Source organism: Aspergillus homomorphus (genome assembly GCF_003184865.1).
Source record: "Aspergillus homomorphus CBS 101889 unplaced genomic scaffold BO97scaffold_9, whole genome shotgun sequence".
Taxonomy (NCBI): Eukaryota; Fungi; Ascomycota; class Eurotiomycetes; order Eurotiales; family Aspergillaceae; genus Aspergillus; species Aspergillus homomorphus.
The window spans coordinates 681691-694719 of record NW_020291895.1 but is presented as its reverse complement, the minus strand read 5'-3'; the positions used below and the strand labels follow the sequence as shown (position 1 = coordinate 694719).

Genomic DNA, 13029 nt, shown 5'->3' with positions numbered 1-13029 from the left:
TTAGTAGATAGCGATAGCGGGAAGCGACTCGACTTACTTCACCCGGCAAATGCACTTCACCACTACCGTCCGTGTTTTTAGGACCCCTCCGGAGAGAAGGCCTTTTGTGCCGGACGGAGCGGGATGACGTCATCCCGAGGATCGGTGTCACTGCGAGATGGGGAATATTATACTACTGCAGGTGCAGAGATAGTGATGGATTGCTGTCACGACCGCTCGCGTTGCAAGATATGCCCATGTGGCTTTGCAATATGTGATGTCCGACGGGCTGTATAGAAGGCTTTCAAAATGTTCCAGCCTTTTATTGCCACGTGGAACCTCCTAAACCACACCCTTTTCATACCGGGAAGACAAGTGAAACTACGGAGTACCAGCACTGATAAACCGCTCAGATTGATAAGATCAAAATAGATAATGAATATAGGGGTATCTCGAAATAAGCGCCCGCAGTTTTTCTAATACGTATCCTCATCACCACCCCCGCCACCACCATCGCCGAATCCGTCGTCGCCGTATTCATCATCGCCGCCATCGAAGTACTGCTCGGCATTGTAATCCCCGCCCATGTCATCGTCATCGTCTTCGAAGTCATCATCCACAATCTCCTCTTCCTCCTCATCAGGATCGAGGACCTCGCGATCGTCATCCTCGTTCTCGCCAGCCTCCGCATCGTCCTCATCCCCGGTCCGGCGCTTCTTGCCCGGTTCGTCATCTTCCTCGTCCTCCTCATCCTCGAAGCCACGCTTGATACCGGGCCGATCGATGCGCAGGACGTATCCATCCATAGCGGAATCGGGTTTGAAGCTCGGCTGGATGGTCTGCCACAGTTCCTTCGGGAAGAATTTCATCACTAGCGAAAGAAAAGCTAACAGTTAGCACTGTATCTCCGTAGTAGTAGAGCCAATACCCCAATTTTCCCCCTAAGCCAAAAGCGCCCACTCGGGATAACAATCCCTCGGCCCAATTCCAAACACAAATAAAATCCGAAGAGAGAAACAACTCACCATATTCCCTCCCCGCCAATTTAGGCAGCGTCCTCATCTTCTTCTGGTACTTGCCCGAGTACGAAGGCATCCCGTGAAACGGATCGAAGTGCGCCCGCGCGGCACTCTCCTTCTTGGCCGCCGTGGTCGCCGAGTCCAGCACCGAATAATACGGGCCATCGTGGAAGCGTTCGCGCAACGACCGGTACAGGTCCACCTGGATCTGCTCGCGAGGGGTTAAGGTTCTGGCGCGGGGAACGTGGTATTTCTATATGAAAGAAAGTTGAAAGGTTAGCAAGCCATTCATTGTCCGAATTGAGTCCCTGATCCTCCTCCCAGATTACCCCCTTCCTTGGCTTCTCCAATTCAACTCCAGGACATAACCAGTCCTTTAGTAGAGCAGCGTACCGGAAAGAGAGGTGTAGGCGCGGTATCGGGCTCGCCGCTTCCATCGCCGGTCTCCCAGCTGAATTCGGCGCCGGGGAGCTTGCGGCCTTTCTTGGCTCCGAAGCGGGACATGATGGGAGAGAGGACGAGGTTAGATTGAGTGGAGAGGGTGTGTGCTTCGACTAGAGTGTCTCCGTCTCAGCCAGAGCTAGAGCGAGGCTGCACAGCGAAGGGGGAGTTGCGCTCAGCTGCAACGGAACGATTGAGGGGATGATGCGGCGCGGCGGGAGAAAAAAAGTACCCTTGCGGCGGAGCTTGGAGTCACCGCCTTCGGAGATAGGCTGGATTAGGCAAAAAGGGCACGTCGCGGGTAGCCCTGACATTTACTTGTTGTTTGGGCCAATCATGTTGTAGAATCGCTACTGCAGTTATTTCGTGGATTTATGGCCTCTCCGGTGAAGACCTAGTCTAGTGTTGTATCTATTACCCCTAGTTCTAATCAGGTTTGTCAGATGTCTCGTTGTGCCAAAGGTATCAGCCGGGAGGACCATACCTCTGCAATATCCACTGCAACTACATCGAACTCAAAAGGCATGTAGAGCGTGAGCTCTTCTTTGCTTCACCATCCGAGATCCAAGAGAGTCTAGTATCACGATAAAATGCAAATCATCTGCTGAAGAACTTAGTGGCACCTCTGCTCAAAGCATCAGCCTACCGGCCTAAATAGAGTAGGTGGTGTCTGCTTCATGCAGACACAATACCAACTCACTGACCGCGGAGTTTCCACATAAAGTGGCGTCGCCCAGTAAAATGTGCCAGAAGAATTTCAAGAATGAAGTGCGATCGTAAAAGCGAAGCTGGTAGATTTCTGTATAGCTTCTAAATCTTGTGTGTCCCCAGGGATCGAGGTTTTCGTAGATTGCAATGCAAGGCTGGATTTGTGTATTGAAACGCCGGGCAGATACCTGTGCCTTTTCTGGGATGTACGTCGAGAAGGATATTAGAACGAGATCTCGGTTTGGAAAAGCTTCGCTCGACTGTCTTTTATTAGTAGAGTAGGAATAGGTGGAGGGGCACGGGGGGCCACGGGGATATTACTTGCATCTGACTTGGTGAAAGAAGTGACCGGCTGATGTCTCTGGAGCAAGTACCCTTCAATCAAGCCAAACAGAGCCCAATTTCCTGCGTGAACAAACTCAATCCATGATGGTTTGTCTCCTTGCCCCTTTGAGCTAAGTCTTCCGCTTCCCATCTCTTAGACTCTGTCGACATCGAGTGTTGTACGCCAGTACGAACCTGGTAAGAAACATGGAGAGAGAGATTGACTGCGAGCTCCTTCCCATCTGGAACCAATCGGAGGTATGTATCGCGTCGTAGCGCACCGATCGAGCCGAGAAGCGCGTTCCCAGCTGCCGTAACATGGCGTTTGTTAAGGGGTTCGAGCTCTTCATGTCCAGGCGTGCATGGTCGAGCAAGCTTCCATGGATTGACAAATCGACCGGGTTGCGGACCAATTCAGCCGTGGCTAGGTGTCGCAGCGAGGTAGACATGAAAATAGGAATATCCAGCTAGAAGGGCTTATGGCGTGGTCATATTAGCTATTAGTTTATAGACATCTGGAGGTAACAAACCTTTTATCTTCAACTCCATTAGCGGCAGGACAGTTGTCGTGATTCTATTTGTGCCATGTGCGAGGTAGAATCCACTTGTCACAATAATAAGCGGCCAGTTTGCAAAGGTAGTGAGGGGAGGCATAGGGATGATGTGGAGATGGAAAGAGAAAGAGAAAAGAAGGGCTGGGGATTAGAGGCGAAAGTTAAAGTGAAGGCTGGAGATTAGAATAGGTCCGTCACAACATATTCCAGCAGGACTAAAGGACATACAACGGCCCAGCCTATACTCTAGCTCCTCACTGCTAAACTGATGGCAGCCAAAAGAACATGACCGGATAGATACAGAGGTTTAGGACAAGGTGTTATTGTCTACTAGACGGCGCTTCGAGCTCATCAATTCCTACACGCAGCGCTGATAACTAGTAGATACATTGTGGCTTCATAACAACTTGATTGGATCGAATACAGAAGTAAGCTCGTCTTAGCTTCACCATCGGAGATGGCTACTAAACTCCAGCACCACGGTGAGGTGCGGGCTCGTCGCTGGAGACCTGGTCCCCTCGTCAACCAGGTACCCTTCCCAACACCAGGGATTTCGTGAACATTCTTTTGAATGCTGAATGAGGGAGCTAGCACTGAAGTGCAAGCCTCGTGGCCGTGAACTGATCACTGGCAGAACCAGCGTCAGGGATGTGTGCGTCTTCGACCTCGGTCTACCCTTCCTCAGGAGTTGCCGCCTGGGATGAGCAGTAATTTTCCGGATCCCGGGGATCAACATGAAGCCTGGACCGTCGCTGAGTATGGCGCAAGCCTTTCTCGTGGAGGGTTGTCAGGCTGTGGTGTTGAAACCCAGGTTTCGGAGAGTATAATTAGCAAATCTGACACTCCCGTGTACGGGACGTTCAAGCCCATCCAAGTCATCACGGTGAGATCTAGCCTTGACATGGAACCTGGACCGTCCTTGAGTGCGACGCAAGTCTTTTCTCGTGGACGGTTGTCAGGCTGTGGTGTCAAGAGCCAGAGGCCGCGGAAAGTCTAGCCGGTGAGCGAAGGTCCTGGGGACTCTTCCACAAACATCACCGGCAGTAAGGCCGTGCAAAGAAGGAGGTTGCCCTCCCAACACAGTGAATACCGGCTCTGTGCAAGACCGGTGATCTGTCCAGGCGCGACCTAGACTCGGACGACATCCTCGTAACGGTCGACGCTTTATTCTAAGAATAAAGACATCAGTCACGAGGAAGCGTGAAAGAGGAAGAAGAGGAGGGGAGAGAAGAGAGAAGGAAGGAGAAGATGAAGTAAAGGGAGGGGACAGAGAGAAGTGGGTCGTCGTCACAGGACGCGTAGGCGTGAAAGTAACACAAGAGCCTGAGATACTAACAGGTCCTGTCTACATATCTGTAGTGTCTGAAGACTGCAGAGGCCTGCACACTCTTCCATTAAGTGACGGATTTTCCATTCACATCGCTCTCAGCTTGAGTAAGGTGCCACAAACCGGCTTCTAAGATTACATTAATGAAGCTCAAGGAGTATCCTGACCCAGAACCATGGCTCTACGCCAGTAAGTAAATCCAAAGATATTCCTTGAGGGTCGCCGCGACCTGAAACACTCTGATCAAGTTGAACGCGATTCAATGCTAATATATCACAAACATGGCCAGATGTCTCCAATTCATTCCAACTCCACCTATACACCTCTAAGTGAAGAAAGAAGACCACTGAACCGAGAAACCTGCTGGCAGCAAACAAGCACAATTTGGAGTTTGCAGCCAAATATGATAGACAAATTAACATAACCGGCCTCAATGACAAAGTCATGGCTGTCAGCCAGCGTCTTCCACAAGTCCTGAAGCTTGCTACGAATACGACGAGTCATCTTTAGATGATGTCTCCGGGGCAAGCAGGGATTCAATGAGGACTTGGAAGTGACTGATTGGGGAGAGAGAAATCTATTGGAAGCAATGAGCTGAGATGTGGGGTAATTCTCGTTGGGACGCTGAAAAGACGTCCTCGGCTTGTCCTTCCATGGAACCTGTTCTCAGGGCTGCTGCTCCTTCATCCCTATTTGCGATTGACGAGTCAATCACTATGACTGAGGCCCTCAATCAGTATATCCTGGAAGCCATGAGCCAAGCATTAAACATGTCATTACGTGGCAGTATTCCACGGTCTGAGGAAATGAGCATTAGGGAAGGGAGACACCAGATGTCGTGCGTACCTGGTGGCCACAGACTGAACGACATGTTCTTCCAGAATTCAAGATCTACAGGAGGAAAGGGAAAGAAGATCACTGGTTTGAATTTTGCTTCTCGTTGATACCTCAAGTCAAAGATGAAGATCTGTACATTGAATTTTCTTGAACGCTGGACTGCTAAAATTGATTCTTGCTGAAACCGAAGGAAAAGCTCATATCACAAACCGACAGTCGCAACTTGGTTGCCAGACTGAGTCACTGGGCCCCATGGTCCCTCATTGACACGTTGGCGGAGTGTACGCATAATATCTTCGAACCCAGCCATCTGGCCACCATTCTCTTTCAAGCAGTCATACAAGGCAACCAGCACCTCGTGCTTTGCGGTTGCCACTTTCCATACTGCATTCTGCGGGTCTGCGGCCCCGCCCCCGACGAATTCAGCGTACGAACGCGGAGGTTTGAATAGGTAGGGCAAGAGAATGGTTAGAGCCGGTGGTGTCAGAGCGGCCCAGGCACCGCTGGACGGAAGGACTCCTTGCGCGGCCGGGGATAGACTTTCCAAGCTTTGTTCGGTAGGGAGCTGATACCGAGTGTTGCCAGGGGCAGATGTCGGGACTTCACGCGGCAAGACTTGCCAATTAGCAGTGATAATTGCCTTCATGAGGGACATAGCTGCCAAAGAGACGTCCTTCATGGCGAGGATGTCAGCGGTCGCGACGACATCGGTCCAGAACTCGGTGTGCTGGTTTGTGTACTGAAAGTAGAGAACCCGGGCAGCCGCTGCCTCTTTGTACCAGTCGGTAGGTGTTTGGCCGGATGTGTTCAGCTCCATCGCGTCGGGCAGATTAGGCTTCAGCGGGCCGTGTAAGATCTTGGCAAGAACATCGAGGGCTTCTTTGTTTGGCGGACTGCTGGGCACGGATAAGACGGCGTTCAGGCCATGCTTACTAGCTTCGACGAGCAAAACTCTCGGCAAGCAGGAAAGCACATTCAGTTGACCGCTGGGAACGGGGCCATGCGCCCACTGAGCGGATGAGATTGCAACAGATGCAGCGACACGATGTATAATACGGTCCAACAGATGGCGGGGGTTCTGCAGAAGGTGGTTTGGATATAGTTCGGCGTACTGTGCAACGTACGACATGATTGGGCCGCAGAGATAGGCTAGATCAATAGAGTCCAGCTTTGACTCATCCAAGTAAAACTCCAACAGATTAGAGTGTATGTCGTTCAGTATGAGGAAGTCAAGAGCTGGAGAAGAGAAGGTAGACGCTGACTGTACAGTTGTTCGCGCCATGAGACCGGGAGCGTCGATTTCTAGTAAATCATGGAAGAAGTTGATTAGAGTCATGTGCATCAACACATCGCTTCTGTCCACCATGCGGCAAGCGGCAAAATGAAGAAGACTGTCACTCCGGTACTTCTTCTCCACATCTGGAACCTGCGAAGTTGAGATGATATCCCAGCGCAGTTGGCCTGCCTTCACGAGAAAGCCCATCAGCCTCCCTTGGGCCACTGTCTTGTCTCGCTTCGAGATGCCCCCCGCGCCATTCTCCTCGAGATTGCACACAGAGAACAAAAGTCCATAGACTTCCTTGTCAGTGAATATCCTTCTCCAGAACAGTCCTTGGCCAGCAGTAGTTCCGTCAGTCTCATGCTCGCCAAGCTCAAGAGGACTAGCAAGATCGATCTCCAACAGCGCCCAGATGGTATCTAACGCCGCCTGCGCAACAGCTGTCGAGGAAGTCGACAGCCACAGCTCTACCAGCGATGCGACGAGCTCGGAGTCCCCGGCGACAATAGCAGCGTCGCTCGGGATATGTCCCGCTTTGCTCAGCAATGACAAGGCCAATAGATTGACCGGCGGGGACGGCGCTTTGATCCCCGCAATGAAATTGATGGGAGGATCAACGGCGCGCAGGTCCCTGAACGTAAGGTAAGCCGAGGCTTTGATTGCGAGACTCGTGAGGGGAGTTGGGTCTTCTTGAAGGACTGGCAGGAGTTGGGAGATCTGTAGCAGTAGGGTGGCGGGGACATTGCGGTCCGTATCCTCCGTAAGCTCCAACTTCAGCTTATCTATGATGGTAGCATCCAGCTGAGTTGTGGGGTCACGCTGAATCTGCTGTAGATGAAGCCTGGCTTCATCAAAGGTCGTAGGAACTGTCATTTCGTTTAAGGGTAGTATGTATGCAGGGCTGCTGAGGGATGCATTCACGTTGATTCACTTCTCCCACTTCTTGATGCTAAGCGGGGGAGGGAGGGAAAGCTGGATTGCAAACAGGACAAACTTGGAACAGCTCCGCTCGAATCTCCGGACGATGAGAGCATCGATCCTCAACTCACAATACATTCACATTCACCAACTCAACCTTAGCTAAAGATTCTCGAACTTGACACAATGTCTGATCATCCTGACTCGCTTGTATCACTCAAAGCATCTGACTCCGGCCTTCACATCCAACTCCACCCGTTGATACTCCTGACAATCTCCGATCACATCACCCGCCACGCAGCCCGATGCCAGAAGGGACCCATAGTCGGAGCACTGCTGGGCCAGCAGAACGGCCGCGAAGTCACCTTAGAGCATGCTTTCGAGTGCCTGGTGACGGAAGGGCCGAACGGAGAAGCCCAGCTTCCGGATAGCTGGTTCATAGAGCGAGTCCAGCAATGTGAGCGATAAACTATCACTCCTTTCTCCTTCCTCGATAACTGACATCAGTGGATATCTCGCAGTCAAGGACGTGCACAAAGCGCCAGCCCTCGACCTAGTCGGATGGTGGTCGACCTGCCCATCTTCCGGTCCCAATACATCGCACCTGCCCATCCACCGCCAAATTCTTCAACAACACAATGAGTCGGCGATATTCCTCGCTTTCCACCCCGCAGATGTGACCGGAGCCTCATCAAGCAGCGGCAAGCTGCCTCTCACGATCTACGAGAGCGTCTACGAAGGCGAGAGCACCCCGAACACCAACAACACCACGAACACAATGCAAGTCGACAGCGAAGAACAACCAATCCTGAGCATCAAGTTCCGTGCACTCCCATACTCCGTCGAAACCGGCGAAGCCGAGATGATCGGAATCGACACCGTCGCGCGCACCGCTCGCAACGCCGCCGTCTATCCACCCACCAGCAGCACAGACACATCCTCACTATCCCAAGTGCCCAAAACCCAAGGTTCGAGCAACGACCAGCAGCGAAAAGCAGAACCACAACCAAATGAACCATCCGACCTCCTCTCCCCGGACGAAGAAGAGCGTACGCCATCCTTCCCACTCCAAGACCCCAAACCAGCTGCTTCGCAGGAATACTAAACCGCAAACCTCAAAAACCCACAGTGATCGCCAGCCTTAACACCCGCATCAACGCCATCCGAACCCTTGAATCCCGCATCTCACTCATCAAATCCTACGTCTCCAGCATCTCCTCGACTCCCACCTCTACCTCCACCTCCACCACCACCACAACAGCAACACCCCCAACCCTCTCCCACCCCATCCTCCGCGACATCAACGCCTGCCTTTCCCACCTCTCCCTCCTCACACCCCCTCAACAGAGTGCCTTCACCGCCGAAGCCCTCGCCCAGTCCACAGACGTCCACCTCGTTGCCCTCCTCGGCCAACTCAGCCACAGCATCAGCGACATGCGGGAATTGGGCAAACGCACCGCCATTCTGAACTACCACCGCCGCACCATGGCCGCATCCTCGGCAGCCGCGAGGAAGTCGGGACAGTCCGGAGTGTTGGGGTCGGGCGGCGGTGGTGGTGGTGGTGGTGGGGAGTTGCATCAGTTGCGGATGGGAGGTCGATTTGGGGACGAGATACTCTTCCCGAACAGAGTCGGCGGTGGAGATGGGCTTTAGAAGCGATACGCACCTAGATGTCATAACTGGAGTAGGTTGCCATGATGAAACTTAGCTACGTAATGAGATTATGGATGATGCAATGGTCTTTTCTCTTACCTTATTGTTGTGGTGGTGGTTGTTGAATGAGACTCATCCGGGCTACTTCCTGGCTTCCGAAGCTGCATGGACCCGGGTTGTCTTGATCACAATCTCGACTTGAACGAACGTATCATCGATTCTGCGCGTAGTACTCAGTGGACAACATGCAAATGACGGAGATCAAGATTTTCTAGTCACTGCCACTGGAAAATGGTATTTTGTCAAACAAGCCCCATCATCCCGCAGAAAGTATATATGGGCGTCTGTCTAGCTGCTACTGCGCTCAGGCTGATCAGAGGTTTAGATATAGTTCATTGATCTCAGGCTTTGCAAATTGACATTACTTTTAACAGATAAAGAATAGATAAACAGGTTCTTCACGGCCGGTATCGTATCCATCTGTGAAGATGCAGGCCAATCAATGTTCCCTAGTATACGATCCACTATACAATACATCGAACAAGCTGTGCTCCGAGGATTGGCAAGCGATATACATACATTATACATCAACGCTGTCTCTCAAACAACGCTTCGGGGCCAATCAGAGTACCAGTCTGTTATCTGACAGGAAACGGGAACGCAATGAACGTTGAGGAATCAATTCGTGCCAAAAAAAAACAAAAGTACTCTAGATGATTCTCATCAAACCACGATACAAATCAATCTTTCATGCCATGATCTCATATAGTGTGAAACAAGATAATGCAGCTAAAAAGCAAACAGCCAGGGCCCAAACAAACAGGGTATTATACGGCCAAAACAAAAAGTAGAAAAATCCCAATAGGTATAGAACCAACGCCAAGAGTAAAAGGGCAACGGTGACTGGTATGAAACACCGTCTAGAAACAGCTTGCTGTGGAGGGAGAGAAAGAAAGGTAAATGCAACAACCAGTGCTACGAGGTCTAGGTCATGTCATGTCACGCGCTTCGGTCTGCTTCGGCAAAATTCTTGATGCAATGCAGTGAACCCGGTTGAAAGTGGAGGACCCTGTCTACCTCCGGTGGGAATTCTCCATGTCGTACCCAGGCGGCGGTGTCTGGTATGTTTCTGGAAGAGGAATCGGAGGTTGTTCTTGGAGGGTGGGTTGTTGGTGTTGTTGAGGGTAAGTGGCCGCTGGGGCGGTGGTGGTATCCGGATACGGCGGGTTCCCAGGGGTAGAACTTTCATGGTGATAAGGATCGTGGGCCAGGTGCTGAGATTGGACCAAGTAGGGGTTGTAGGCGTCCTCATAGGACATATCCATTTGTGGAGTCGTGTGGGAGGGCTGCGGCTCTAGTATAGATGAGCCACTCAACCGGTTGTGCGAGTAGAAGCGCTTCGGATCACTGTCATCGTGCATCCCTGGAGCCAGTCCACCAGGACTGGGCTGAGCATGTGACAGAAGCACCTGGCCTTCTTCGTCGCTACCATATCGTCCCGCAGTCATCGCAGTCGCAGGCCCTTGGTATGCGGTTCCCTGAGGTGGGGTAACGTTCTCAGTCGCATTTAACCCAAACGCTTCGGTCGGCGTGTGGTAGCTGGGATCCAACGTCCGCTTTTTCCGTCCAACAAACAGCCAACGGAAACTGCGGCCAACTGCCTTAGCAAGGTCGATGGGGTTGAGAGCATCCAGCAAGCCTTTGAGACCAAAGCGACCTCCTTGGTAGCTGGTCTTTCCGTTACCGTAGAAATCGGTGACATCGGCTGTTTGTGCAAGAAGCGAGTACGGCTGCCAGGCAAAGGCCCACAGGTGGAGAACCGAGAAGATAGCCATCTCGATACAAATCAGAATATTAGGCAGTCCGACCTTCAAGTCGGGTGATTGGATTGTCTTGCTTGTTTTGATGACACCCGCGGAAGAGAGGAAGGAGATCAATGTCTGCAAGCATCATTAGATCGTCTGCCACGGAACTGACCCTCAGAAGGACACCACTCACCGACTGCCAGAAAGACAAGAAGATCACCAATTTGATAGAAAGAATTTTCAAGAATGGGCGGTGCTGGCTAATGTCGTCTTTGATCTGAATGTAGAACTGGATCAGGCAGTACATGGCAATCGAGACAGCGATACACTCCACGACCATGCTCTAATGAGGAAGCCTATCAGTTGAGGTCTAGCAATGATTAGATGCGCAAGCACATACCCAGATGTGGAAGAACGCAGGGTTGAGCGATTCTTCACAATAGACGTTGAAGTGCTGTGTGATGACGGCTACGACAGTCATGAGGACTCGCAGCACACAGTATTGGAAGACGCCCACCCAAATGACCTGCAATCATAGGTCAACCAAGGATCACCGCGCTTGAGGGCTATGACATAGCACTCACATTGAACCAAGTCAAGCCACTGCGGGGAGTCCTCCACACGCCTTTTTCACCACCAGTTATCTTTTGTAGCCAAGGAATTGGCCAGACCCATGGCTTAGGAACCACGCCTCGGAAGTACTCCTTCTGACTATGTAGGTCGGGTGCGACGTAGGCGCAAAGTAGGGAAAAGAAGGCCGAGATGGCGAAGGCTTCGTAGCAATTTCCGATCAAATCATAGTACACATCGTTCTTGTAAAAATAGGTTCCAACCCACGCGACGACCGAGTAAATAGGGATCATCAACAAAATTCGTATTTGACTGCGACGCGCGACATAGTAACATTAGTTTTGTGGGGTTGGGCCCAGTGGGAGAATAAGGCGGAGACGTACTGTCGTTGCTCGATCGGCTTGCTGTAATGTGTGGCATGCATCATAATGAGATAGAAGGAAACAATCATGGAAATCAGACCGAACACCCCGCCTACCATAAGGCAGAGTTGGTGAAAGGTAATGCCACCTTCCCATAGATCGACCTCGGTGACTGTGTGGATGAGAAAACAAAATCCGCGTCAGCTTGAGTGAACAATCGCTGTGTCGCAAGTTGCAGGGGAGGGGCGGGTAGAGAACAGAAAGGGACGTACTGGTCTCATCCTCGGCGGTGGAATTGCACACCGGCCAGCCCATACTCGCGAAATCAATGGAGACAGCTGAGCAATCAGAGGCCTCAAGATTCGCGGGAGGCAATGAAGGAAGGGAAAGAAGAGAGAAGGGGGGAGGAAGAAGGAGGAGTAGAATTGTCGCAAATCGAACGAAGAGCGAGAAAACAGTCGACTTTCTATCTTATCCGCCCAGCCGGGCTTGGCCCAAGAATGAGCGACGCAACCCCTGGGAACCACCCGAGATTAGACTTCCGTCCACACTTTTGTCGCGGGTGGAACTGCGATGATAGGTAATCGTGGGTCAGGGCCGACAAGAATAGGTAGGGCAACTGCCACACTGGAAAAGGTGCCGAGAGAGCGTGAGCTGCGTGTTGTGTTGCTTGGTGTTGCTTGGCAGGAACAGCGGATAATAAGAGAACGGGGAGGAGAAGAAGGAAAAGAAGGGGAGGGGAGAAAGAGAGGCTGGGGATCAACGGTGATCGGCCAGAGGGGGAGCGCGCACATGAATGGTATGGACAATGACGACTGATAGAGGACAGTACATTGAACGATTGATATGAAAGTAGTTGAAAGAGCAAAGACAGAAAGAAGTATTCAATCAGTTTTGTCTGTCCGTCAGTCTGTAACTTAGGTAGAGCAAGTTAAGCGCTGGTTTGGGCAAAGCAGCTGAAACAAAACACCTTGGATGGTGCAGTCAATCAATCACTCATTGTGTTGAACCCTTTGATTGCTTCAAAGTGTTTGGATGACGAACCACAGATTCCACCCCATACCATACCAATACATGTCATACCCGCTACTTCCCGCTACAAGCTCCGTAGATTAGTCCAAATTACACCACAGATGGTATTAGTGTCCGCTGACATAATTGATCCCCACTGGCCACGGGCTGCGCCACTTTCCCGAAATAGCCTGAACTGCCTTCTCGGTCTCTCCTCCATTTCTCTTATTCCTTTCCCCCCC

General features: G+C 51.5%; 4 protein-coding genes across 4 annotated transcripts; 1 reads left to right on the top strand and 3 right to left on the bottom strand.

Moving 5' to 3' along the window:
* Positions 1 to 455: 455 nt before the first annotated feature.
* On the bottom strand, positions 456 to 1502 carry BO97DRAFT_476731 (DNA-directed RNA polymerase III subunit C31; the record flags this gene model as incomplete). The annotated part of the gene is made up of 3 exons (XM_025700499.1): positions 456 to 850; positions 1005 to 1251; positions 1392 to 1502. 3 exons carry the CDS (start codon positions 1500 to 1502, stop codon positions 456 to 458), a joined length of 753 nt encoding a protein of 250 aa, XP_025553596.1.
* A 3816-nt stretch (positions 1503 to 5318) lies between these two features.
* On the bottom strand, positions 5319 to 7361 carry BO97DRAFT_404349 (uncharacterized protein). Its single transcript, XM_025694957.1, has one exon. The coding sequence runs from the start codon at positions 7339 to 7341 to the stop codon at positions 5392 to 5394; it is 1950 nt and encodes a 649-aa protein (XP_025553595.1). The 5' UTR covers positions 7342 to 7361; the 3' UTR covers positions 5319 to 5391.
* Positions 7362 to 7522: 161 nt separating this feature from the next.
* BO97DRAFT_387073 (COP9 signalosome complex subunit 6) lies at positions 7523 to 9112 on the top strand. The gene is made up of 3 exons (XM_025693576.1): positions 7523 to 7843; positions 7908 to 8435; positions 8516 to 9112. Exons 1-3 carry the CDS (start codon positions 7573 to 7575, stop codon positions 9037 to 9039), a joined length of 1323 nt encoding a protein of 440 aa, XP_025553594.1. The 5' UTR covers positions 7523 to 7572; the 3' UTR covers positions 9040 to 9112.
* A 1000-nt stretch (positions 9113 to 10112) lies between these two features.
* On the bottom strand, positions 10113 to 12091 carry BO97DRAFT_341014 (OSTA/TMEM184 family protein; the record flags this gene model as incomplete). The annotated part of the gene is made up of 6 exons (XM_025691620.1): positions 10113 to 10979; positions 11038 to 11187; positions 11245 to 11370; positions 11429 to 11726; positions 11798 to 11948; positions 11992 to 12091. The coding sequence occupies 6 exons, from the start codon at positions 12089 to 12091 to the stop codon at positions 10113 to 10115; spliced, it is 1692 nt and encodes a 563-aa protein (XP_025553593.1).
* Positions 12092 to 13029: the final 938 nt, after the last annotated feature.